Source organism: Grampus griseus (genome assembly GCF_964374135.1).
Source record: "Grampus griseus genome assembly, chromosome: 8".
In the NCBI taxonomy this organism is placed as follows: Eukaryota; Metazoa; Chordata; class Mammalia; order Artiodactyla; family Delphinidae; genus Grampus; species Grampus griseus.
The window spans coordinates 49,319,991-49,347,784 of NC_139002.1; the positions used below are offsets into that span (position 1 = coordinate 49,319,991).

General features: G+C 37.5%; 1 protein-coding gene across 2 annotated transcripts; it reads right to left on the reverse strand.

Moving 5' to 3' along the window:
• Positions 1-20: 20 nt before the first annotated feature.
• PCF11 (PCF11 cleavage and polyadenylation factor subunit) lies at positions 21-27,144 on the reverse strand. Of its 2 annotated transcripts, none has more exons than XM_082659714.1 (16): positions 26,667-27,144; positions 22,849-22,974; positions 20,715-20,903; positions 20,150-20,344; positions 17,869-18,986; positions 17,279-17,459; positions 17,081-17,171; positions 14,572-16,136; positions 12,595-12,694; positions 7,130-7,249; positions 6,516-6,621; positions 4,283-4,466; positions 3,603-3,758; positions 3,109-3,201; positions 2,504-2,539; positions 21-1,094 (listed from the first exon to the last, which is right to left on the reverse strand). In XM_082659714.1, exons 1-16 carry the CDS (start codon positions 26,856-26,858, stop codon positions 879-881), a joined length of 4,668 nt encoding a protein of 1,555 aa, XP_082515840.1. In that variant the 5' UTR covers positions 26,859-27,144; the 3' UTR covers positions 21-878. The 2 variants fall into 2 exon arrangements, with proteins under 2 accessions (XP_082515840.1, XP_082515839.1); XM_082659713.1 differs by having other exon boundaries at positions 16,688-17,171.
• Positions 27,145-27,794: the final 650 nt, after the last annotated feature.

Sequence of the window (27,794 nt, forward strand, 5' to 3'; positions counted from 1 at the left end):
ATTAACATCTCATGGCATCCATCTAATTCAGTCAAAACCAACAAAGGAAAAAAGGTTAACCATGTTTCAAATTAACATTCTTACAGATCCCCCTGTAACTTAAAATAGAAATATGTTCATCTGCATTAAGTTATTTGACAAATGTGAAAAATGTCCTTTAAAAAAAAAAATCACCTTTAGTACTTAAATATATTTGTTAATCATTTGATGGCATCAGTGTCCAAGTTCAAGAATAAAAGTTGCTTCATTAGATGCTTTGCAAAAATGGATATCTGGATGGTTCTCTATAGCTGGAGATATATATATATGCAATTATGTCCTATTCCATTTAAAAAATTTTTTCAAATCTGGCTTTTCAATTTGAGAAAAGTCCTGCAGTGCTCTCACAACCCCCTTTTGAAGGATAAAACTAACTCAGACTTTGCTTCTTTAATCATGGGAAGCTGCTGGAAAAAAATCTTATGTTGAAATTGCTGTTTAATTCCATTTTCACCCAATAAAAAGTACAGAAACACTGTCTTTATTTGATGGTGTGCATAAATATTACACTCCATGGATAGCAAAAATATTTTTTTATTTATAATTTACAGTTTCACAAGTGAAAATCGTACATTTTTACACATACAATTTCATTTTGTTAAATTTGCACACATCTACAGAACTTTCACACAACAAGCACCTGAAACTGTGCAGGCAGTAGGAAATGCAAATACTAAAATGTATTTATTAACCAAATGATAGCTGAAGGCCCTGCCTCAGCTAGACAATTTATATAGATATGTCTGTATATACATAAAAAATTCTTCACCTTCTAGATTTCAACAGCAGCTTTTTTTTTTTCTTAAAAAAAAAAGAAAAACATACCTTTCTCATTTTACTTAAACTGACTCGACTGTGTCATTTTCTGTTTTAATTTCAGTGGCTGTTGCTATGCTTTCCTCTGTACAAGCTGGTGGAGTATCAATCCGTTCTTCCTTAACTTTGGGACTTTCACAGGGTTCCTGCAATTCGTTTTTAACAATGTTCAACATAATGTTCAAGGGATTTTCAACTGGTGTCTTGCTGGGAGATGGTGTACAATCAAATGAAGATGTCTACAAAATGAAAAACCCTTTAAGTACTGATTAAAGTTCACAAATATCACATTAAGTGACAGTTTTATAAGACCCTTGTATGGGCAAAGAAATATATACCAAACACAATTGAAAACCCTGCTTTCCCACAAAACATGCCATAAAGGCAGCCAATTAATAAAATGTATATTGAGGGACTTCCCTGGTGGCGCAGTGGTTAAGACTCCGCACTCCCAATGCAGGGGGCCCGGGTTTGATCCCTGGTCAGGGAACTAGATCCCACACACATGCCGCAACTAAGAGTCCACATGCCACAACTAAGGAGCCAGCGAGCCGCAACTAAGGAGCCTGCTGGTTCAATGAAGGAGCACACATGCAACGAAGGAGACCGCCTGCTGCAACTAAGACCTAGCACAACCAACTAAATAAAATAAATATAAATAAATAAATAAAATGTATATTGAGCATCTGATATGTGCTCAGCAATGAGCTATGGTAAGAAAAGCAGTAATATAACGACAAAAGAAGCTGATTCAATGATTAGACACGTTTCTATATTTTAATCCCAATATAACCCCCTACATATATCCTGGGATTTGTTGCTCCTAATTTCAAATACCCTAAGGATTTTTTTTTCTTTTTTCCAGTATGCGGGCCTCTCACTGTTGTGGCCTCTCCCGTTGCGGAGCACAGGCTCCGGATGCGCAGGCTCAGCAGGCATGGCTCACGGGCCCAGCCACTCTACGGCATGTGGGATCTTCCAGGACCGGGGCACGAACCCATATCCCCTGCATCGGCAGGCGGACTCTCAATCACTGCGCCACCAGGGAAGCCCTACCCCAAGGATTTTTAAAAAATCCCTCAAAACCATCAAAACACCCTACAAACTCTAATCTTTTGATGACCTAAGTATATCTTCCAAACTGCCCCTTGAACTTGTGAAACAAATATTATTTGACAGTTAAGATGTTCCACTGTTTGGTTTAAAAAAAAAATGGTCACTCTACAAATATGAAAATTTGAATTTCCAAGGTCAAGAGACTGATTTTTTTTTGTATTTCATGTATGATAATTTAAAAATTATTCCTATATTACATGGCCGAGTGGAGTAAGCAGTAAATGCTACCCGTAACTTATAGAAAATTATTCCCATCATGAACCTTCTCATTCTCTAGGCCTAGTACTCTAGTAGAAGACATCATCAAGATTCAAATGAAGAGAATGCGAGGAATGATACAAAAATTTCAAAATTTAAATCAGACCCTATCAACCTAGCACCAATATTTTGTGAACAACCTAAATGCTACATCAAAACTAAGACAGCTCAACACATCAAGATTAAAATAAAAATGTTGCCCAGATGCAAAAAATAACTGAAAATAAAATTTATCAATGTAAAGGAGAACAAACAGTAACCAAAAAGAACTTACATTTTGATAATCTTCATAACATGATGGATGATAAATCTGAAGCAAAAACAAAAAAGTAAGTAAGTATTCACATGCATATTCATTTCTAATGGACTATTCTGGTATGATTTTCTTTTAAAATTTAAACCAGAGATAAACTATCTTTGGAAAGGCAACAAAAAATCATTTGGTCACAAAAACGGATAAAAACAAAATTTTCATCCTGATTTCCCTTAAAACTTCCTTTATATATTTAAGTAGATAACATGGTATGTTAAGACAGAAACAATTTTGATGATGAAATATAAATTCAGAATCAAAATAGTGTGGTTAGGCAGAAAGAAGACTAACTAGACTCAGAAGATCTAGTCCTGGATTTATCATTAACTAGTTATGCAACCTTTTTTATAAAATGAGTACAGGACCAGATGATTGCTAAAATGCCTTCCAACTCACACACTGACTCTCTAAAGTCCAATACCTTAGAAATACCACTTCTATTAAAAACCAAAATAAAAATGCAATTAACACTTTTCTTTCAAAGTAGTGAGCTACCCCTATAAACATTTTTTTTTTAAAATCTTAATACTTCCTTTTAAAGTACTTCATAAAGAGCTGAAAATTACCTTTCCATCTACTCTAATAGCATTTTTTAAATGCCACTCCTCCTCTTCTTCATCCCAGTACTGTTCAAATTGTTCTTGACAAATTTCACAACTCTAAAATAGAACCATATAAAAATGAAGTTTACATAATAGAACACAATGCCATTAAGTAAAAATACAGAAACATTTTGTTAAGTGGAGAAAGGAATTTAAGAGTTTTCTGAAAATTTAAACAATGTTCAAATATATAATACAAAGTAAGATCTAAGGATTTCGCATTCTTCCATGCAAAAATAATTAACATTTCACAGCTCTTGGTCACAGATAAATATGTAGTAACTACAGTGGTTATGAAACCCGAAGCCAGATAACAAGAATAACATTGAAGAGTAAAGCTTACAAGAAGTCTCAAAATCATTAAAAAAGGGATGTAAATAAAGTTATATTTATGATTATTTACTTAAAGGAAGTGAAAGGCATGACCAGAGGTAGAAAATTGAACATTGTTCTTTTACCTCAACTGATCCTGCTGGTCCAGCAGGTACACTTTGGAACTCCTTTTCTTTAGCAGCCTCCTGAGTTTTGAGCACGACTTCTTCGTGCACCTTTTCAAAAAACTGGCTCTTTGCACGTTCTTCCAGATCAGCTATTTCCTCAAATTCTATCCAGTCCTTAAAAAGAGTTAATTAAAAAGAGTATATTCATTTATTTCTAGACTCTTACTGAACACCTTCAATACAATGCCATTTAAATGTAAGAGTACTTTCTTCTACAATATGCTTTAATATTGATTATTTAGAATTATACCATCTTTTTGAGCCCCATAACTAATAGACAACATAAAGCAACTAATGAACAATTAAGATCTTAACATTAACATTCCTTTAACTCTAGAATTACAACTACTAATGTAAATAAGATAAATTTCATGCACAATTTTTTACCAAAAAAAATCAGTCATAGAACCTTGGAATTTTAGAACTAGAAGAAACCTGTGTTCTACTCTTAATTTCAACAAAAAACAAATACATACTCTTCACATTTTTTTTAATTAAAAAAACCTTTTATATTCTAAGGGTCAAATTTTATTCAAAAAATTCACTAGTTAGTGCTCAGCAGTTACCTAAACTAATATACTTTTGAATGATATAATTTAAAGGCTGAAAGATAGTTCAGAGGCACATGAATTACTTACTGTTAAACTGTAGTACCAACGTCTATGAGTGACTTTTCTGCTTACATCTTTTTCAGTTCTATTTTGTCGATAATGCCAGTCCAAGTGATCTGCATATACATCTGTCTGTGATGTTGTAAACCTCATTCCACAAGAGTAACACTGAATACCAGTATACAGTCGATTTATAACACTATCATAACGTCTGTTTTGAAAAATACAGAAATAATCTTTAGTTCTGATACTGTGGCTGACTTAATGGCCTTAAAAAAAAAAGGCAGTTATAAGTACTTCAGTTTTCCATATTTTGATAATGGTGAAGCCATTATTATGTAACAAAATAATGTTTCAGCCAACAGCTGGCTGAAAGAATTAATATCCAAAGATCAATAATATTCTCTAGTAATGTGTCAGTGACTCTCTTTACCTTAACTTTGGTTAATTTTGGAACATGGTGTCTACCCTCTTATCAATAGGCCTGGCCCAGTTACTTATTTCCTTCTAGCTAATAATGGAATGATCATCTGCTAACTAATAAGGCAATAGTTGGCCTGTTCTTAGAGTAATGTCAATATCAGGGTGGATATGGCAGAACAATTAGATTTCACCTCTCCAGATCTTCGCGGTTTTAAATAACTAAACTGTCCCACCCTGATGTAAAGAATACTGAAAGAGGTACAGAAGAAGTAATAATAGTATGGGTAACTAAAAAGAAAAAGTAGAAGACTAGTGGGAAACTGAAGTCAGCAATAATCAGTTTTTTAAAATTCTGCACTCCTTATCTGGAAAGAAATAGGTATGCAGAATAACTAAGTGAACAAACCGGGCAGTTATTAACTCCAGAAATTTTTTTTAAATAGTAGAATAAAGCAAAGCACAGTACATAGTACCAGAAAACAAGATATTTAGAATCATAGTATTAATACTGAATAAAAATTTAATGATAAATGGCTTTATAACTATATGGAGGAGAGTTGGGAGGGCAGTAAAAGAGCTACCTAAATCTTCACTTTCAGGAAGTCAATAAATTGTCTAAATGGGATAAATCAAGAAATGTAATAAATCAGAAAACTATGTATCTTTTGTGGCCTCTCCCGTTGCGGAGCACAGGCTCCGGACGCGCAGGCTCAGTGGCCACGGCTCACAGGCCTAGCCGCTCTGCGGCATGTGGGATCCTCCCGGACCGGGGCACGAACCCATGTCCCCTGCATCAGCAGGCGGACTCTCAACCACTGTGCCACCAGGGAAGCCCAGAAAACTATGTATCTTTTAAGAAATAAAAAAGCAAATGCCAAGAACCATAGATAAAAGAGTTAAGAAATGGTTGCCTCAGGTAAAAAGTAGTACTAGGAAAAAGGCATGCCATCTTTTATTATAAGCCTTTACTGTAAGACTTTCATTATAAAGTTTTAACTATGTGAAAAGTATCACTTTGAAAAACATTGTCTTTAAAAGGGTGAAACCCGTATAGTACAGGAGACTACACTCAGTGTTTTATAATAAAAGAATCTGAAAAAGTGTATATTGATATATATTATATATATATAAAACAATCACTTTGCTGTACACCTGAAACTAACACATTGTAAATAAATTATGCTTCAATTTAAAAAAGAAGATGAAACCCATTAGCTGTTCTATTATTTTTAAAAGTACTCATAACAATATAATGGATCCATAAAGCAACTGTAAATGTTTTTTATATAATATAGGCAATAAAAATTTATGAAAATATATGCACCAAATGTTAACACTGGTTATCAGTAAAGTGGAAATTGTAGGTAATTTTATTTTCTTGATTTTATTCATTTGTATTTTCTATAAAATGAAAAAAAAATTTATTTTTTAAATACTAGACTACAAAAACCTCATTTTCTTAACTCCAAAGGCATGAGAATATCAATACAGAAAAAACAGTGATGATTAAGAGAAAATAGAGATAAAAAGGAAAACCTGAGTGATTACTAATACCTAATCCTTAAACTCCCTAAACTTGCTATACTAAACAGAGATAATAAAAAACAGAAATTTGGGGGTAGACTTTTGGCCTAAATACTTGTGCAGCAAACATATTTGAAAAGAAGATAACAGGCTTCCTTAAGTTTATGTTATGTATATTTTACCACATTAAAAAAGGGAAAACAGGCTTCCTAAATTTTAAAAACAGTGAGGGGTAAGACGAATAGCACTAGTGATAATATCCACTGTTATTAAAGTCACCATCCCTTTTACCTTAGAAAATTAGATTACATACTGTTTCAATTCTTCAATTGTAAAATTGGTAAGATCTGGAACGTCTTGATCTTCATTTTGATCTTCTTCCTCCTCAGCAGGGGGCTGAGCAGCAACTTCATTTACTTCTTCAATTGAAAGGAAACACAACAAATATCTCAAAACCAGTGTCCATGTATTCTTTATAGGGGAACGCTATAGTGTTAGAAGCATATGGAGAGCCCCATCTTGCCTATTCAGTGCTCCTGATCTTAGGTTTTACTGGCAAGTAACCTAATACAATTCTTTATTTTGATAAGTGATATTAGGTCTGGTCTCTTAAAAGTCAATCTTCATGAAATTCATCAACATTCTAATTATTTAATTATAAATAAGCTAAAATAATACAGAATAACTAGAAAAAGTCTGCACATGGTGTTTGCAGGAATGTTAGTTAACTGAAACAATGTCCTCTATAAGGCTAACAGTTCCTTGTTAGAAAAAATTTTTTTTATTTCATTATAAACCAGTTATATAAGTATACCTAAGAATTCAACATTGTAAGAAATTTTAGCATAGAACACATCATTGTATCATATCATACATCTTTATAACTTAATAAAGCTTTGTGTAAATGAATTACAGAACCATACTTACGTGTTGTAGCTGAATCAGGCTGGGACAATTTGAGAATTCCTGTTTTTAGCAGTTTTGAAAACAATTCATTTACATCCACCTGACTGAGATGATTATCAGGATATCCCTTAGGAAGGACACCTTTAAAAAAATAACACTCTTAAAATAAAAGTAGAACTTAAAGATGCAAATTATACTAAGGATTTTTAAAGTTTTCTTCAAGATATCCTATCAACATTAAACTTAATAAAATCTTGTTAAGATCAGTGTAATTACCAAAAGTGAACTTTGCATTTATGTCAGCAAATCATGACCTCTTAAAAATATATTCTAAGACGAATACTGAAACCTACTAATACCTTATACGGGCATACGTGTTACCTTAAAAAACCAGTATTACCCACTGTTGCCCAATTAAATCCATGCCAAAGAAAAGCAGAATACTGAGGGCAGAGAGCTTCATGCTCCCTTCTATGCAATGCAGCACCACACCTCTAGGTCCAACTTTTCACCCTTCCAATTCTCTATTCTTCACCTAACCATATTGGCAAAGGTCGTTTTGCATAGATGAAGTAGGCTACCATCTCTTAGCACAGATTTCTAGGGGAAAAAAATACCCAGAGCCTAAATGGAAGTACTCCTGCCCAGCCCCCCAGCTCCCCCACCTTCCCATAACTACCCAAGGGAACTAATGCAGGGAGATGAGCCATGTGGCTCAGAATATACCTGCCCCTCTGACCCTTGCTCAATTACTGCCCTTGCAAAGCAGTTCAGGCTGTTGCTGAAAAGGTGTCAGGCTTACTAAAACTTCAAAAATCTGAATAAATGAAACAAGGATAACAATCTTTTCCTTAAGCTCACTGGTGAGGAATCAATCCAATTCCATATTTTGCTAAGCACTAATTTAAAAATTACAATTCTTTAACTCAACTATAAAAACAGAATTTTAATATATTTGTATGTCACTACTATGCATCTTATTTACCACACCTCTAGAAAAAAGTTCTGAATCACTAAAAATTCCTCTTAATGGCAGAAATTCAATTTGCATCCACAATACAATACATAATCTCTGCCCTTAACCACTGCATATTCTTTACACTTAGCACAGTGCCTTGTATACAACAGGCTAATTAATGTCTGTTGAAATGAAATGTCTGACTACATGAATGAATAAATCAACCTCAACGATCAATTACAACAGCCACTTCACACAATAGTTTAACATTTACCTTTCATTAGAATTAGCTATTTATATGTCTAAGAATCATAACTAGCTTATCACATGTCTTCCAGCAGTCAAGTTTAGTGATCAAGAGCATGAACTATGGAACCAGACTCCTGGGATTCTAACTAGAAATTCCACTTTCTAGTTGTGTGACATGATCAAGATACTTATCTGTATCTGTTCTTTTTACCTGTAAAAGGGTAACAATAATTGTTCCTACCTAAGGTTGTTATGAGGATTAAATGAATTAATATTTGTAAAGCACTGAGGTGGTTTGGCAGTATATATAATATTTGTTTAAAGAAAAACAGTCAAGTGAAATAAGACAGAGAAAGACAAATACTGTACGATATCACTTAGACGTGGAATCTAAAAAATACAACAAACTAGCGAATATTACAAAAAAGAGGTAGACACAAAAAGAACAAGAACATACTAGTGGTTACCAGTGGAAAGAGGGAAGAAGGTAGGAACAATATAAATATAGGGGTAAGGGATTAAGAGGTACAAACTATTAGGTATAAAATAAACTCAACGATATACTGTATAACACAGGGAATATAGTCAATATTTTATAGTAACTATAAACCAAACAAAAGCTTTAAAAATTGTGAATCACTGTATTGTACACCTATAACTTATATAATTAAAAAACACACAGAAGAAAAAAATTTTAAAAAAGCCTCCTAGAGTAATGGAAATAAAACCAAAAATAAACAAATGGGGCCTAATGAAACTTAAAAGCTTTTGTACAGCAAAGGAAACCATAAACAAGACAAAAAGACAACCCTCAGAATGGGAGAAAATATTTGCAAACAAAGCAACTGACAAAGGATTAATCTCCAAAATACAGAAGCAGCTCATACAGCTCAGTATCAAAAAACAAACAACCCAATCCAAAAATGGGTGGAAGACCTAAATAGACATTTCTCCAAAGAAGATATACAGATTGCCAACAAACACATGAAAAGATGCTCAACATCACTAATCATTAGAGAAGCGCAAATCAAAATCACAATGAGGTATCACCTCACACCAGTCAGAACAGCCATCACCAAAAAAATCTACAAACAATAAATGCTGGAGAGGGTGTGGAGAAAAGGGAACCTTCCTGCACTGCTGTTGGGAATGTAAATTGACATAGCCACTATGGAGAACAGTATGGAGGTTCCTTAAAAAACTAAAAATAGAACTACCATATGACCCAGCAATCCCACTACTGGGCACATACCCTGAGAAAACCATAATTCAAAGAGACATGTACCACAGTGTTCATTGCAGCACTATTTACAATAGCCAGGACATGGAAGCAACCTAAATGTCCATCGACAGATGAATGGATAAAGAAGATGTGGCACATATATATACAATGGAATATTACTCAGCCATAAAAAGGAACAAAACTGAGTTATTTGTAACGAGATGGATGGACTTAGAGCCTGTCATACAGAGTGAAGTAAGTCAGAAAGAGAAAAATAAATACCATATGCTAACGCACATAGATGGAATCTAAAAGAACAGTACTGATGAACCTAGTGGCAGGGTAGGAATGAAGACACAGTAGAGAATGGACTTGAAGACACAGGGTGGGAAGGGGAAGCTGGGACGAAGTGAGAGAGTAGCAGTGACGCATATACACTACCAAATGTAAAATGGCTGGCTAGTGGGAAGCTGCTGCATAGCACAAGGAGATCAGCTTGATGCGTTGTGAAGACCTAGAGGGGTGAGATAGGGAGGGTGGGAGGGAGGCTCAAGAGGGAGGGGATATGCGGATATACACATACATATAGCTGATGGACTTTGTTGTACAGCAGAAACTAACACATCATTGCAAAGCAATTATACTCCAATAAAGATTTTAAAAATAAATAAATAAAACAATACTCTGAGCTGCATGAAACAAAAAAAAGCTTAGGACACTTTCAGATTTTATTTGATTTTCTGTGCGTTTAGAAACAGGAATAAGAGGTGATTCTCAGAACAGGTTTGGAATTTCATAATCAGGTACCCAATGATGGTGTCTAACTTATCAACCTAGTGAACAGCTGTTTAATGTTTATTTTACTGTTTTTATTTATTTGGCTGTGCCAGCTCTTAGATGCAGCATGCAGGATCTAGTTCCCTGACCAGGGATCAAAGCTGGGCCCCCTGCATTGGGAGCACAGAGTCTTAACCACTGGACCACTAGGGAAGTCTGAACAACTATTTAGAGGAAGAAAAAAAAAGTCCATAGATCCTGCTACACTATAAAGCCCTTAGAAGGATAAACCTTATTAAAGTCATCCTAGCACAATGCCTAGAATATAGCAAGTGATCACTATTTGTTTGGATGAATAAATGAACATGAGTATATTTACTACTAGGAAAAGAGTGTTTTTACTTTAAATTTTGAGAAAAAACCTTACAGAAGCCAAATATTGAACACTAAATACTTTTCATATCTCTTTAAGTAAAACTTGAAGAAGGAAAGCATATCTAACATCTCATTCAATAACCCCCAACCCAGGAAATAAGATGTGATTTCCTGTGACACTGCTATGCCTTGTATACATAAGCACCTCAAGGTTGTAAAAGCAAAAGAAAACATGCAGGTTTTGTATATTATCTCATACAAAAAAGAGCAAAATTTGCAGTTGCTGCACGCTATCTCAAGCTACCAACTCCAATACAACAAATCCTCTACTCTACAAGAAAAACTGAGTTCTAAAGGAAAATACACCAATATAGCACTTCACAAGTTACATGGTACTTTTGCACATACGATCTCATTTGATTCTCTGGGAAAAGAAAAAATTCCCCGGCAAATCCTGACTTTTATCATATGCTATCTGCAGAGGAAAAAACTGAACCCCAGAAAGGATATCTGCTTATACTCCACCTACCTGTAAAGTAGCAGAGTGGAGATTCTAATAACCCTGGTCTTCTGACTTTAGACCCCAAATATTCAGTACTTTCCTTCCCTTTTCATTATAGTGAAAACAAAAAATAAGAATACTAATCCTAATTGTCAATCTAGCAATCAAAAACAAAACGTTTTCAAATTAATTGAGTGAGCTTCCTGTGATGATACAGTTTAATACTTAATGCATAAACTAGAGCTTGCTTGGCTAGGACTTCCCTAGTTACTTCAGAACTTTTGGAAAACTCTCCAAATTTGTAAACTTAATAGAGCCACGCTACAGCATGTTTCTGAAGATGGCTGTTTTAATGATTCAGAAATAAAGCAAGTACCACTACAATTTGGTTGAGTTAGCTCTCAATATATTGACTTTCCAATAATTTTAATTTATATACTTCTCATTTTTCACATATTAAAACTAAAACTTTTTTTTTTTTTTTGCCTGCACCGCAAAAAAAAAACTGATCTTAGTTCCCCAACCAGGGATTGAACCCGGGCCCTTCAGCAGTGAAAGTATGCAGTCCTAACCACTGGACCACAAGGGAAGTCCTTAAAACTTTTTTTTTTTTTTTTTTTTTTTTTTGCAGTATGCGGGCCTCTCACTGTTGTGGCCTCTCCCGTTGCGGAGCACAGGCTCCGGACGCACAGGCTCAGCGGCCATGGCTCACGGGCCCAGCTGCTCCGCAGCATGTGGGATCTTCCCGGACCAGGGCACAAACCCGTGTCCCCTGCATCAGCAGGCGGACTCTCAACCACTGCACCACCAGGGAAACCCCCTAAAACTTATTTTTAAAGCCCTCGTATCTACTATTGTTATTGTATCCATAACAATATCGTTAAGCCTCACCCCATAGATGCTTATCATGGGCATCTAGCTAGGAAATTCTTTTAACATGTTGTTGTGTACAATTATTACTTGAGTGCCCATAAAGACATATGAATGAATCAGCTTATAATGTGATGTCTGCAGTATTCACTTAATGTTTATTGGATCATCACACACACACAAAACAAAAATTCAAAGTATCAAGTAATTGGTATTTCTGAGGTTTGTCATTGACTTCATTTTACCTAAACACAAATGTCACATTCCTACCCCACCCTCTAGCTTCCACCTACTAGGTCTCCTTCCCTCTTTTTTGTGGTCTACAAGTCCTGGCTAACCATCTCTAGTTGTAAAGGGGATTAGTGTGAATATACATCAACAATGTAAACAAACTCAGAAAGGAAACACAACATTCCAGTCAGATTAAATTTCTCTAAATTGCATATGCCCTCTCAAAATTGTCATTTTCTAAAACTGACAAGGTAGTTACTCAAACAATAATTGTCTTTTGAAAAACACAAAGTTCTACATACCTGAAGGATTCTGAACAAATGCTCCAGGATTTTGTGGATGAACTGGCAAAAATTGTTGTCCTTGGCCAAATGCTACTGGCTGAGCAACACCAGTCAGAACCTTTAAGAGAAATCTTGGTTTTAAGAACATCTTTTCTATATTTTTAAGTAAAACTTTAACATTCAAATTACGTTAATATATTCACAGATATCATGAGGCCTGTTTACCATAATGAAGATTTACAAGTGTAAATTACAAGTGTAAATTACAAGATTTACAAGTGTAACCTGACTAGGCTTTCTATAAAAAGGAATAAGACCTTCCCTTATATTTTTCACAGAATTATAAAAAATTGATAATGGATGTGAAGGTTCTTTGAAAAGTTTAAGATACCATGCAAACACAAGGTAGCCAAAAACTAGCTGTGTGACCTTACACAAATCACTTTACCTTGCCAGTGTTTTCTCCTATCTTACAAATAGAAATCTGACATCCAGCGATGTGATCTGTACACAATCATAATGGCCAGTAAACAGCAAAGCTGAGGCCAGAACTCACTCACTGACCTAACTCCTTTATACAGATGTCAAAAGCCTGCTTTAATTAGCAATCTGAACTCCTTTATGATCATTCTGTTAGCCATCAAACTGAGTTACAAAGTGGACTGTAAAAGATTTTAAAGGAATGTTAAAAAATAAAAGTCATGAACCAAGTACTGTACAGGCATACAATTATTGTATTTGTAGTCAAGAATGAGGTAGGACTTCTACATATTGCTACTATGTAAACAAATGCCCATTTATAAGCCTTGTTCAGTATCCTGTGTGAACCTTCAGTGGTATGTATGCGTAATAAAAACCCCATCAATTCTTTATAATGTAGGAACAAGACTAACTCAAGTCCCATTCTAGAGTATCTTGTCAATTAAGAGTACCATTTCTCTTAAAAACATACAATAGAGTATAAGTCTAACTAAGGAGGCCAATTGTTTTCCCAAACCACTGGATATGGACAGAAGGCTGCTTTCTATAAATAATGCTTCTAACATGCTTTTAAAACCTTTCTTCTTGTTTTACACTTTCTTCCATGCAATGTTACTGGCATAATAAATCTGTCCTAGTAAGAAAGTGTCACTACCTGGAAAAAAGTAAATTTAGCCCAGGAGAATTTCAGCAGGCAAGCAAAAGTAATCATTAATATCAACTGAATTAACCACAAATTATAAGCATATTGCTTTAACACTATTTCAATAAGCATCAAACATCAAACAACTGCAGTTGACTGGAATGACGGAAAGGTGGTGAAAAGTAGGAAGAGAGGAAGAAAAAGAATTACAGACTGTAAAAGCATGAGCAATTTGATTTTCTTGTTTGTTAACTCAGGCTAAGGAAGTTCTATATCAAAGAACAGTCTATAAAATCAGCTCTATGATTACTATAAGGCTCATCAAGGCTCAAAAGTTGTACAATGTAGCAGAGGTCTATGAAACACACACAACCGTATTATACTTTAATACCTTAGAAACCAAAAACAAAACAAAAAAACCCACAAAACAAAAAACCATAATGAGGAGGCTATGCATATGTGAAGGCAAGGGGTATATGGGAAATCCCTATACCTCATAGCTCAATTTTGCTGTGAGCCTAAACTACTCTAAAAAAGTCTATTAAAAAAGAAAAGATTTGTGGGGGGGCGGGGGGGACTGAGATTGAGAGGATGCTCTAGATCCTGAAAGAACTAAGATCAATTTTGGATTTAAACTGCAAATTTCAGCCCCAGAAGACTCTCATCTCACTTTCCTAGCAGGTGAGGTTTTGAAGTACATTAAAAACTGCCCCCCCCCCAAAAAAAACTTACTAAAAAAATTAAATTTTAAAAAATCCTTTCCAACCTATAGAATAAACTATATCCTGAAAACCTTCCTCAAACACTAGAAACATTAAAAATGGTTCATATCTGCATACAATATACTTTTAGAATAACTGTAACAGACTTACCTGCTGAGATGCCTGAATATTTCCTACTGTCATTGGAGCAGGTAAATTGCCAAAGTTTCCAAACTGAGAGCTCTGAAGATTCTTCTCATCAAAATAGTGTCCAGAAGCTCTGTTAAGGGGATTCGAGAAACTCTGGTTTCCAGGGCCATGTGGTCCATTAAAATTTGGTCCTTGAGGTGAATCAAATATTTGTTCATGTCTTTGGAACTGCAGTCCTTGGGATGGGGCATTAAAAGCATTGCCAGGTGGATCATTATATGGGCCACTCTGATTGAAAGATACCGATTCAAGCCTTTGTGAAGGATGATTGTCAAATCGTGTGCCTTGAAGACCAAGAGGAATATCAAACCTTGATGCTTGCTGGTGTTGTGGACCATCAAATCTTTGAGGTACACCATCAAATCTTGGTTGAACCTGCTGTCCAGGTGGTCCATCAAATCTCTGCGGGCCTGGCTGACCAGTTCTTTCAAATCTAGGACCTGGCTGACCATGTAATCCATCAAATCTTGGCAAGAGTGATGGCTGACCTGGTTGCCCATCAAACCTTAAAGCATGACAACCTTCAAATCTTGGACCACCTTGACCCAGAGGTCCTTCGATTCTCAGGCCGCCTCCTGGTACAGAAGGACCCTCAAACCTCATTCCACCTCCTTGTTGGACTAAAGGTCCTTCAAATCTGATCCCAACCCCTGGCTGACCGTGTGGACCCTCAAACCTAACGTTCCCACCAAGTTGATTATGTTGCCCTTCAAATCTCATACCAGCTACTGACTGACCATGGGGGCCCTCAAATCTCATCCCAACTCCCTGCTGTAGCAACGGGCCCTCAAATCTGATCCCACCTGATGGCTGACCATGAGGTCCATCAAACCTAATTGCAGCCCCTGATGGACCATGACCTCCCTCAAATCTAAGTCCACCTACAGGCTGACCTCGGGGATTATCAAATCTAAGTCCACCCACAGGCTGACCATGAGGTCCCTCAAACCTCAGACCACCCACAGGTTGACCCCGGTGTCCCTCAAACCTGAGACTACCCACAGGCTGGGCCCCTGGTCCTTCAAATCGCAAACCACCTGCAGATCCCTCAAACCTCAGACCGGGGGAACCTTCAAACCGAAAACCACCTCCTCCTGCTTGACCAATTGGCCCCTCAAACCGCAGAGGTGTCCCTACTGGTCCCGGAGGACCTTCAAATCTCAAAGGACACCCACCTCCTAACTGGCCTTGTGGTCCTTCAAATCTCAAAGGGCCACCTCCCCCCATTTGTCCCGGTGACCCATCAAACCGAAGAGAACCTGGCGTAGGAGGTCCATCAATTCTAGGGCTTAACTTATTAGGTCCTTCAAAAATCATCTTGGTTGGGCCATCTCTCGCTACTGATGGCCTGCTAGGTCCATCGTATAATGGTCTATCTTCAGCTAAAGCCGTAAGTCGCTGATTTGTATCAAGGCCGGCGAATCTTGATGCTGGGCTATCTACAAATGGTTTATCTGAATCTTCATATCTAGGTCGCTTAAGTGGAAAACGATCATTGAATGGTGATCTCTGCTCTTCTCGTACACCTTTTAAAAAGAAAAAAAAATTTATTTTCCCTGAATCTGATAATTTATATCAAATTATCCTAAAATCTTCTTCGTATATTCTTGTAAATGTTTATTCAAAAACATCCATAACTATCTCACTTTATGAGAGGGGAGGGAAAAAGACAGCAACAGGCAGCAAGTAAGAGAATGCCCTCTAGAGTCAGATACACCTGGGTAAAATAAAATACCCAGTCAGTCAATTTACTAATTATTTGACTTTGAGAGCAACTTATTTAACCTCTCCAGTCTTGTTTCCTATCTGTAAAATGGGTATAATATATATTTCATTAGGTCATTGTGAGGATTAAATCAGATTACATATATAAAGAACCTAGTAAAGTACCTAATACACGGTTGGCCTTATAAATATCAGCTCCCTTCCCTTCCCTTTGAGGGGAAAACCGAAACAAAACAAACAACGACAAAACAGAAGTCTGAACAGTCACAAAAATCCATCCCCACTTAGCTTGTTCATTTTCCCTTCACTGCTGTGTGATTCAATAGGCATAATCTGATTTAACTTTTTCTACCTTTAGCAGAGACTTGCTCGTCATGTCTTCTCCGGCCCTCATGGGGTGAAAGATTCTCAGCATAAGTACGACTCCCAGATATAGGAGAAAGACGTCTTGCTCTTTCACTAAATTGTTCTTTTCTGTCAAACTGTGCTCCACTATTCCTACTTGCATGTTTACTTTTGGATGGCTCACATTCTATTCCAGACAACAAGGCATCAGTCAAAGGGTAGTCAAAAATATCAGGATCTAAGAGATCAAGTCTTGGAAATGAATGCTGAACCTGTGTCCTTTTCAGTTTTGCTTTATGTTCATAGTAGGTTAATTCAGCATCAGTTAAGAGAGGTTTCTTTTTTAATCCACCTTTATTTTCTTCTGTAGGACTATCCCGTACATTGCATCTATGTTTACCTTCTTGATACTGAAATAGCTGTCGAATTTGATGCACAACAACAAGGAAGTCTTCCTGTGTAATTTCACCAGATGCTAAACGTTCACTCGTCTGCATAGGGGTGATAAAAGGAAATCAATACTTTAAATATAAAAAGTACTTACAAAAAACTTATAGACAAAAGGAGAATAATGACTACATGGGAACACAGTAGTTACCTTTTGAAGTAATTCTCTTTTGCTTGCAAGAGTTAACTCTTTAGGAATCTGAAGATTGGCATCTACGCTTAATCGATGCTGCTGTTTTGGAGCTCGAGGTGACAAGATTCCTTTAGTGCTTGACCAGCTCTCCCTATGCCTTAGATGAGGAGCTTTGCTATGTTCATCACCCTGTTGTAAACTGAAACCATAAAAGCAATTATGTTACTTCATAAAAAATTTTTAAATACTCAGGACCATATTTTAAGATCCTTAATAGGATCTGGCTAAAATGAATATATGTAACCATAAAAGTTAATTTAAAGATTAAGAGCACAAGATTTGAAGTCAGGAAAATCAGATATGAATTCTGATTCTTGCATGTCCTGGATGTGCCACCTTAGGCAGATTAGTTAACCTTTCTAAACTTCAGTTTCCTTATACGTAAAACAGCAATAATAATGGTACTTAACCCACAGGGTTTTAAGAATTAAACAGGGGAAAAAAGTACTAATTATAGCACCCAATAAAACATTATCCAATTTTTAAAACAACACTGTATTTTTAAATGTACACATTATTCTACTCAGTTAAAAATGTTAACAACCTACCTTTTATTTTCTTCCCAACCAGATTTCCATCGTTTGGTAGACTTGGAACTTTGCCAATTTTCTACATTTTCTTTTGGTTCAGTGCCTGACTTGGTGGAATGCTGATTTGCAGTTTCTTGTGGTCGTTCCTCTTCAGTCTTTTTTATTCGCCTTGGATCTCGAACATCTTGTTTAGTACTTCTCTTCGCATTTCTTTCTTCCCTGGAAGGTGGTGTAAACTCTTCCATATGTGACTGCTTAACTCCTGACTGGCGAATCTTCCCAGCTTTGGGTGTTGAGGTTGGAGACATACTCCTTTGCCTTCGCTTGGGTGACCGCCTATCTCTTCTCTTGGGAGAATGTATAATCGGTGACCGGGACTTGGGTGATCGTGATCTTGATCGCTTTCTAGTACTCGATCTCCCTGGTTTTGTCCCCTGTTTTTCCGATTCTTCCGTTATGGTATCCTGTTTTTGTACAATGCCATTTATGATTTTATTTCTACTTCCCACCAGTCTGTGTTCAGATGATTTCATGTGCTCATCTTTATCCTTTTTTTCTGCAGTTTTTCTCTTCTCTTTTAGATCATCATCTTTGCTATCAGTCTTATCCTGAAGATGTCTTTTTAATCTTGGATCTCTCTTGCTCATATCAGACACCCTTGCACTTTCAGATTCTTGACTTTTCAAGTCTTTTGTGTGGGATAATTTGTTTTTCAAAGGTGATGGTGATTTAGATTTAGATTTGGATTTAGAATCTAATTGGTCAAGTTCTTTCTTGGTTATTTTTTCACCTGATTTACTTTTTTCTTGCTTGGATGAATTTAGTTTTTCAGAGGGTACAGTTTTACTTGTCTTAATATCAGACTGGCTCAATGTGTTCATTAGGAATTCCTTCCTGTGACTCTGATCTTTTCCATGAGAAGAATGTTGACTCAACCTATTAAGACGGGGATCCCGGTTAGTTCCTTTCATATCCTGAATTTGTAAGGATGGACCTGGACGACTTTTCTCAGGTTGCACAGGAACCTGATGGGGAGATTTAACTGCCATAGGGGGAATTTGTGAAACATGTAATTTGGATTGTGCAGTTCCAGGACCTAAGTTGGATGTCTCCTGCTGAACACTAAGAGAAACTGCCTGAAATACAAGATAAACGTTCATGTTACAACTGTAAAACGTTCAGATTATTTGTCAAGAAACTGAAAACTAAGGAATATAATGCTTTATTCAATAAATCCATTTATTCAATACCGTATTTATACTGTATACTTCTAGTATTTAAGTGGATATTAAAATGAAAGGAAAAAGGTCATATACAATATTTATGTGGCCTGTTATCTTACTAATCCTCTACTTTGGGGTTTTATAACTTCTAGGAAGAATGAAAAAAAAAAAACCCTCCCTCTTCCTAATTATTCAGAATTCTGGGCCACACTGATATTAAGAAACTACTAAATAAGTCACTGCACTCCAGCTGCACAAGCATCCAAGTCTTTCCGGGTAAATTCTAAGTCATAAAATTTAGCTCGTCTCAAAGTGGCACTGATAATGCACTTACAAAATTCTGCCTTCCTGTACTCCCTTACTCTCAAATAAGGTCAAGTGCTAAGTAATTAAGTAAAATAGCTTAATATAACGTTATTCATACACAGAAAAACATAATCTTCCTGGCCTCCTTAATTTTGTGATGGCTTTTTTTTTGTAGCCTTCTAAGGAAACTGCTAAGGATTTCTGCTCATGAAACATAAGCGCATAAAATATTAAAGACTAGGCAAAAACATCTGCCACAACACAACTACCATCTTGGAACTGACACTACGTCCACATAATTTTTTTTTTTTTTGCGGTACGCGGGCCTCTCACTGTTGTGGCCTCTCCTGCTGCGGAGCACAGGCTCCGGACGTGCAGGCTCAGCCGCTCCGCGGCATGTGGGGTCTTCCTAGACCGGGGCACGAACCCGTGTCCCCTGCATCAGCAGGCGGACTCTCAACCACTGCACCACCAGGGAAGCCCCCGCATGATATAATTTTTAACAAAACTAAGGGGCTATCTTATAAGACAGCACTCTAATAAAAAGTATTTGAAAGAAAATAGTGCAGTTTATATTAAAAGTGACTTTTACAAAAAGGATATACAAATTTGGACTAATAAATACACCATAATTTGCAAAATAAATAAAAGTGGAAAAATTACACTATTAATAAAAGTAACATGTTAATACAATTCAAATACAAAATAATTCCATATCCATCAGAAAACAGGTTTAAAAATACTCAAAATGCCAAATCTCCTCTACTTACCAGTTGTGCCTTAGCTTGCTCTAGCTCAAGCTCCAGCTTTTTCTGCTGAAGTTCTAACAACTGCTTTTGTTTTGCCAGTAACTGCTGCCTTATTAGTTGCTCTTGGGTAAGATTCTTTTGTATATCCGGAACAATTGGAGGAGTGGAGATGCTAGGGGAACTGACCACTGTGCCAGGTGTTGAAGACTCTTCGGGCTATAAGAAAAAATAATTTGTTTACAAAAAAAAAATCACAGCTAAAAAGGAAGCAGCTAAGGGGGGAGCTAAAAATTATCAGCTTCTCTCTTAATAAACCCTATCCATAATCTTAAATGGCCAATCATGTTTAAAAGCACACAGAAAGTTTTCAGGAATTTAAAAACCAAAATAAATATGTAAAACCTAAACAAGGAGAACATTTACTTTAAATGTACTGTGAACCTGAAGGTGGAAATTTTTTTTTTTTTTTAATTAAACTGATTCAGCACAGGGTATTCTAGTTACTTTTATCTGGCAGGAAATTTTAGAGAAGTCAAAATTTGACAGTTAAAAATATTAGTTATATACCATTCATGTTAAAACTTACCGATTTATTTAAAAATTTAGGATTCACATGGATGCTAGATGTATTCACATTGGGGGGCAGAGGTTTAATAGGCCAAGCAGGATCTAACGAATTGACTCTGACATCCAGGGCATAAAGTTTCTTCAAAGGGAATATTTCATCCCAGGTGGAACGTAACTTAAATAAACTTTTTCTAGTATTTTCATCCACCTAGAACAACAGAACAATTCTATGGCTTGTTAAGTTACTATAGGATGTTTTATATATTAAGCATAATGCTACATAAATCTCTGTTCTACTTCACATATAGCACACATACTACTAATTCGTAAATATATACAACAGTAATCATTTATTAAAAGTACATTTGTTTGCAGATGTAAAGTTAATAAAGAAATTTCTGTCAAAAAAAATTAGAAAAATTAAAGTCATTATCACCTAGCCTTCATGAAAGCAAACAATTAGACAAGTCTGAATTTTTAGAAGTACAAAATGTTCCCAAATATTAGGGCTTGACACAGTATTCCTACTGTTACTTTCACTCTGGACAAAAATATAAAACAACTAGAAAATAGTTTATCTGATGACTTAAATTTTTTAAGTTATTTACATTTAGTACAAAGTAAAACAAAACTAACTAATCTCCTGCAATACAATATGGCTGGTACCTATGAATAAGCTATTTGTGGTGTAGAAGGCACCTGAATAATTGAAATTCACAAAATCTTACCTACTGATGAGCTTTAGTTTTGTATCTTATCTGCTCATGCTTGTGATGGGCATAGTAACAACAATAATACTTTTTAAATTAGCCATCAGAGAAACCTAGCACTTGGGAAAACTGAGCTAGAGTTCTAACTTTAGAATAATAAAGCCTTGACTATATTCCAGTCTTTAGATAATATTTACTACAAACAAGGTCATTTTCATCACCTTCAATGTTAAGGCCCAGTAAGAGTCAGTAAACATTTTCTACCAAACATCCAAATGAATTTGAACACACTGAAACTGAAACCAAGAAATTGGTTTAGTGCCCCAATTTCTATAATGCAAAGTTGACTTCTCCTTAGACTAGAGTCTCAGGTAAGCAGTATTTAGCAAAAGTCTACAATACACTATTAACAATCTCCATAATACAGTTTGAAATACAGCTTTCCAAATTTCTTCTGCATATACTTACTTAGCAGTATTTCTTTTCTCTAAGAACTTAAAGGGAAAAAAATTACTCAAGTAGCCACTACACATTTTCTGTTCTAACAAACAAGTAAAATCTGATAGTGAGTTCTTTCAAAATAATCCCAATTCTCCAAGCCTGACAACTGTTAAGATTTCTCGAGACACAACAGGTGCATCTACTAAAATATAAGAACCACCAATTTTTTGTTAGGAAACAATCTTTAAACCCAAATATCTTATAAATGCCCCTTTTCTCAGTATGAAAGATGAAGCCTGACAGGAAAGAGAATTACTTCAGCAAATCCTTTGTCTTCCTCAACATAATACTGTATTAACCAAACTACCAGATACAATGTTATGAAAGGAATTTACAATCTCTAGGTATAGAAACTAACAAGCCTTTCTTCTAAACACTAAGAGGGGCCAGAGGTGGGGAAGAAGTATTTCCAAAATAACCTAAAGCAATTCACTGATCCACCATTCACACATACCTAGAACATTCACACAAAATATACTTGAACAAGGTTAACAAGAGGAAACATTTCCAGGAAAAAAAAAAAAAAAAATCACAAGTTCCAGGCATCCATCACAGGTTGACACACACTAGAATTATGCTTTTTCTTTTTCTTTTTTTTAAGACAGAAATAGTCAACATCCTAAAACCAGAAACCTAAACAATGAAATTTGAAGTACTCTTGATAGTTTCAGATCTTTTCGCCCGTATTCTAGTGATGAAACAGATCTTCAAGTGAACAAAGTCAATCAGAAACATGAACTTCTAAAAGCAAACACATCTATTTTTGAATGGATAATGTAAAACACCTAGAACCCACTTTAAATACGAAACACTAACTTTAGCATGTTAAATGCCCAAAAGAATAAAACATTTCACCACCCAAGAAAACCCAACACAAAGGCAAGTATTTATTTAATCAGGAACATGTTTTAAAAATTCAAATGTTTCTAAATGTATATATACCTTTTCAAACACACAAATAAATGTTGCAACTAGATTTTTAGTAAAGGCAGTGAGATACTCTCTTCCAACATTTTTCACGATAGAATCCATAAGGTACATAACAGGAAGCTTCTCTGAGGAGGGAGCCTGAAGTAATAAAAAGAAACTGAAAAGTTTAGTACAATGAATTGCCAACAAAGAACTACTTTTAAAAGTGAGCGTTTAACGTACAATACAGACCTCAATATTTTGTTGATATTAAATACTTTTGAATCAATATTAACCTTTATGAAATTTAAGTGTTCACGGTCTCACCTCTTACAATGATCTTTAGTTGAGCATACAAAATAAGCTCAGAATTACTGGAAAGAAAAAAGTCTCTAGCACCCTCATTTAACACTCAATAGAATTTCAGGTTCGTATAGTTAAAAAAAAAACTGTGTTTTAAGTGACAAAAAAAGGGGGAGGATATTTTCTGTAATCCAAGTGTAAGCTTTGTGACCCACATTAACTTATGATGATGCACCTAGACTCAATGAAACAAAAAGTTTTCAGACTTCTGGCAGAAACCCTAATTTCCATAGGCATATTTTATATGTTAAAGTCTATGAACCTTTTGTTACCTGTAAAATCATTAGGATTACTCCTCTATAATCCAATGAACAAAAGAAATTAAGTACACTTCACATATGAAGTTAATGGCAAAAAAACACTTTTAAACTTGCACATGAACATGCAGGAAAGTGCAAGTTGTTACTGATACAAGGAAAACTGGATGGAGCAGCCGCTGAGTCATGTAAATCAGGTTGAACTTGACTCTGGAAACCAGGATTTGTCCTCAAGATTTTCTTCACAGCACAGACTCTCCGTCGAAATATTTTTCCTCTGACACGCACAAACCAGGAGTTCTAAATTTGTGCAGGGCCAGTGTGATGATGCCGATACAGGCGGCCCTTTCCAAAGCAAAGAAATGTTGCCCCAGCTCAACTGTAAAGCCTACCCATCACTGGCTTTTAGAAGGCACAGCAAGTTTCCAGAAAGCATCAGCAGGTTCACAGACTTGTTGAGGAGCATTAAGACACACCACATAAACTAAGTGTTAACTCCCACTCCAAAGGAGTACCCACGATTTAAAAACAAAAACAAAAATTATCCCCATTTACCCTTCCCACGTGTATAGGAATCTTAACCCTGAACACCACTTACCCACAGCTACCTGTAGCCAGGGTAAGCTCACAGTTCTGCAGTACACAATGCCACCATTATTTCACAAAACCAATTGCCCATACAAGTGTGTGGAAGTGCTCTTGCTTCTGATAACAACCAAAGTTGACTAAGGAAACCTTTGAATAACTTTGTATGAAAGTTTTCTTTTACAGTACTAATAAAAGGGTTTCACAAGGCTATTGCATGTGGGTAAACTATTAAGTACCAACACGTCAACTGCTTTATTGCTGTGTCTTTATCTTACCATGTCATGTTTTATACCATTTTAGTCATTGTTGTACTTATGCAGATAAACAGGCTCTCTTTAAAACCAAAATCTGTTCAGTAGGCTAACTTTTTATTGTACAAGTGAATTCTTATATGTAATATTTTTTTGCTACTACTGCCTCATGGAAGGAGTCAAGTAAGTGTGAATCCTTAAGTTTAGTAATGCTGAAACGCTAGAGGATAAGGACACAAACATTCACCTCGAGAAACACAAAACCAAGCCAGTTTGCTACCAAATGACAGAAAATCCCTCCCCTCACCCTCAACCCCAACCCCATTAAATTATTTCCCCAAAGTGACTGTTACATCTTTTCCTCAATCTGGCTTTACAAAAATAACCGGGAAACGTGTGCCAAAAAAATTTCAGCTGTCTTTCATCAGCAAATAGTCCATCTATTTTCACCACTCTGTGTAGCCACACACAAATACAAATTTTAATGTGGTCACTATATTCAGCATTTAGTTTTCACTTCTGAAAGTCTTCTGGATCCATTAAAAACCAGCAAGAAAATGGTTCTTTGAGTGACAACCTGAGCTGCTAAGTATTAGGCTCTGTGGAATATTAGTAACCCCAAAAATACTAGGTAGAATTTTTAAAAATCAATGTTATTTTTAAAAAAACGCAAGTGCATTTTTGTTTTTTTTAAAAGGCATTTAATGTTAAGCCTTCGACAAGGCAAAACTAAGTTTTCATGTCCAACATGTTTGTTGTATCAATAAAAAGGATGTTGAGTATGAGGAATGCTTCCTTTTAAAATCTCATACTTTAAAAAAAGAACAATAGCTGTTTCACACAGACATTCACAGGAAAAGGTGAATAAGGACTTGTATTTTAGCTGTCAGACTGAGCATGACAAACTTGTTGGGCCCTAAAGAGAAAAAAAAACACCTTACTTTTTGTCCTCTTTAAGGTATGAAAGGACCACCTGAAACCGTGTATCTTGTGAACAGATTTACCCAAAAGAGTGGATGGAACCTAAAGAAGAATGAACCCAAGTCACTTAAAGACTTTTGTTTAAAACACACAACCACGTAGATAAAAATAAGTCTTGGAAACAAATTCTACACCTTACAAAGGTAAATAAAAAAGACAAATACATATTTTATATGTTTTATTCACAAATTTTATAATACCAGTCACACATTTCAAAACCATTTATTAAAGTCAGACCACTCAGTTTTACACTAGACAGAAAGCGCCTCTAAACAATATATTGGTGGTTGTTGTTAAAGTGGCCTTTTAAAAGGGGTTCACTCTGCTAAAAGGAGGCTCATCCTGATCATTTCAATCACTAACAACTAGAAAAAAACTAAACCATAAGTACAAGCTTCAAAAATAACTTAAAACGTAGTACTGGGAAGCTATTAAAACTCATTACGATAACTAAGTTTAACAGTAACTTTACTTAAATGACAAATCGCTCCCACATGAATCCACAGAAGAGGAGGACTACAGGGAAATATAGGGTGGCAGAGGACCACTGCTGTCAAGGGGTGAAGCAAAGCACGTCTTCACTTTCAGGGAAGGAAGGGAGGAAAAAAAGAGAAAAGGAAGAGGAGGAGGAACTGAACTTTTCAAAAGAAAACTACAAGTACTTGTTACCCAGTGGGCCAGTTCTCCACCTACAGGTTGGATAAGATCTCCTCCCCACCCCCTCCAACCCCACCCTCAACCCCAATTTCCCGTATCTGGGGGCAAATGAGACCCTCCGATAGGAGAATACAAATTATATCTAGCCGCCCCCACCCCAAAATGGGGCTGACGGGTGTGAGCAGCTGCCTGGCTGGCAGGGAATGGATTCTCCTCTCTTCCCTTTCGCATCATGTGCTTTTCAGGCGCCATGTTGGGCTCCTAACAGGCGGCTGCTCCACTCGGGGCCAAGGCCCTATTCCCACCCCCCAACAGCTCGCTCCCAGGTCCCCCTTCACCTCCTTCCAACCCACAGAGCACAGTTACCCAAAAGAGTTCGGGACGGGGGGAGAACCACTCCCCACCATCCCAGGGGGTTCAAATGGTTTTAACTCTTACATCCCCACACCACGAACTGCCTTTAATTCTCCCCCTCCCCGAAGGGCTCTATTCAAAGCGTGTGCGTCGGGATACACGATGCGGTGGCCTAAATAGGGAGCTGGTAAGCGGAAGTGGGACTCCACCCTTTATCCTCCCCACTCCCTCCCCCCAAGAGAGGCCCACGCTCGAAGCCTGGGCCAGAGACCGAGCCTGAGTTGGAGGGTTGGAGAGGAGGAACACCGTCCCCCTTTGGATAGAAGCGAGACCTGGGATGAGGCTGACACTAAAATCAGGGAGTATTAGAAGAATAGGAGGCTGCGGGGTGTATAAAAACCTTGGCGGTTTGGGCCTCGATGAGAGAGACGATCTCCTTGGCGAAGGGCAGGTTCTCCTCGGCTAGAATGGTCAGCATATTGATGTGCGGTTTGCTATTGAAGGTCAGGTCTTCGAGTGATGACTGATAATCCCGACAGGCGTCCTCCCGGGCCCCCGCAGTACCGGCCTCGGCCGGCGTCTGCTCTGACATTGCGCCGCGGCCCCCCTCCGAGGTCCGCCGCAGCTGAAGCTGAAGCCGCTCTCGATACCCCGCCTCCCTTCCGACTCCGCTTCCTCTCCCCGGGTCTCGCGGCTCCGGCTTCACCACATGCTGACCGCGGAGGGGGGTTGGGGGACGACACGGGGGGAACCTCGGGTGTGAAACGCCGCCGTCTCACGGGTGATTTCCGTCCACTTCCAGCCGCCACAGAATCTTCTTTCTCCACAGACACAAAATGGCGGCGGCTCCAGCTCCGAAAATGTCTGTGCTCCCAACCGCTGCGTCGTGCGAAATGAGCTAGGGGAGGGGAATTGTGCGGTAAAGGGGCGGGGCCGTTGATAAAGCCAGGCGTGATTGGCTCGCCCAGCCAGGTCGCCAGCCCCGCCCCCCCGCCCTTCCGCTGAAAGTCCTGGCTCCACCTTCTTCTCGGGATTCTACCCGGGCTTTCGCAACACCTACTGCTCAGAAGAGGGGTGGAAAAGACGGCCCCTCTCATTGGCCGATTCATAAAGCACCGGTCTGTCATTTGTTACCATAACAACCCGTTCAGGGAGGCCAATAGGCCTGGGGAAGGCTGTTCCCGAGGCCCCACCCAACCAGTTTAAGGGGAAAGCTCAGTCGTCCTCTCTTCTACCCTCTCTCTGCGACGCCCTAGCCGCCGAGCCGCTCCGTCAATCATCATCCCTTCAGCCTGCTGGGCCGCCGCCACGGGGGTGGGGGCTGAGCCGAGCGGACGCTTTCGACCCGACCCGCCCCCCATGTCGCCACTCGCGACTCAGGTGCTTTCGAGAGCCTGGGCGGGTCCAGCTGCTGCGGCCGACTGTCCTTCCCGGAACTGAGGCCCGAAGGGAGGCGCCGGGTTCACCCGGAACCTCGGAAAGGACCCCTAGAGTTGGCTTCAGCACTGTGCTTCCCACTTCTACAAAC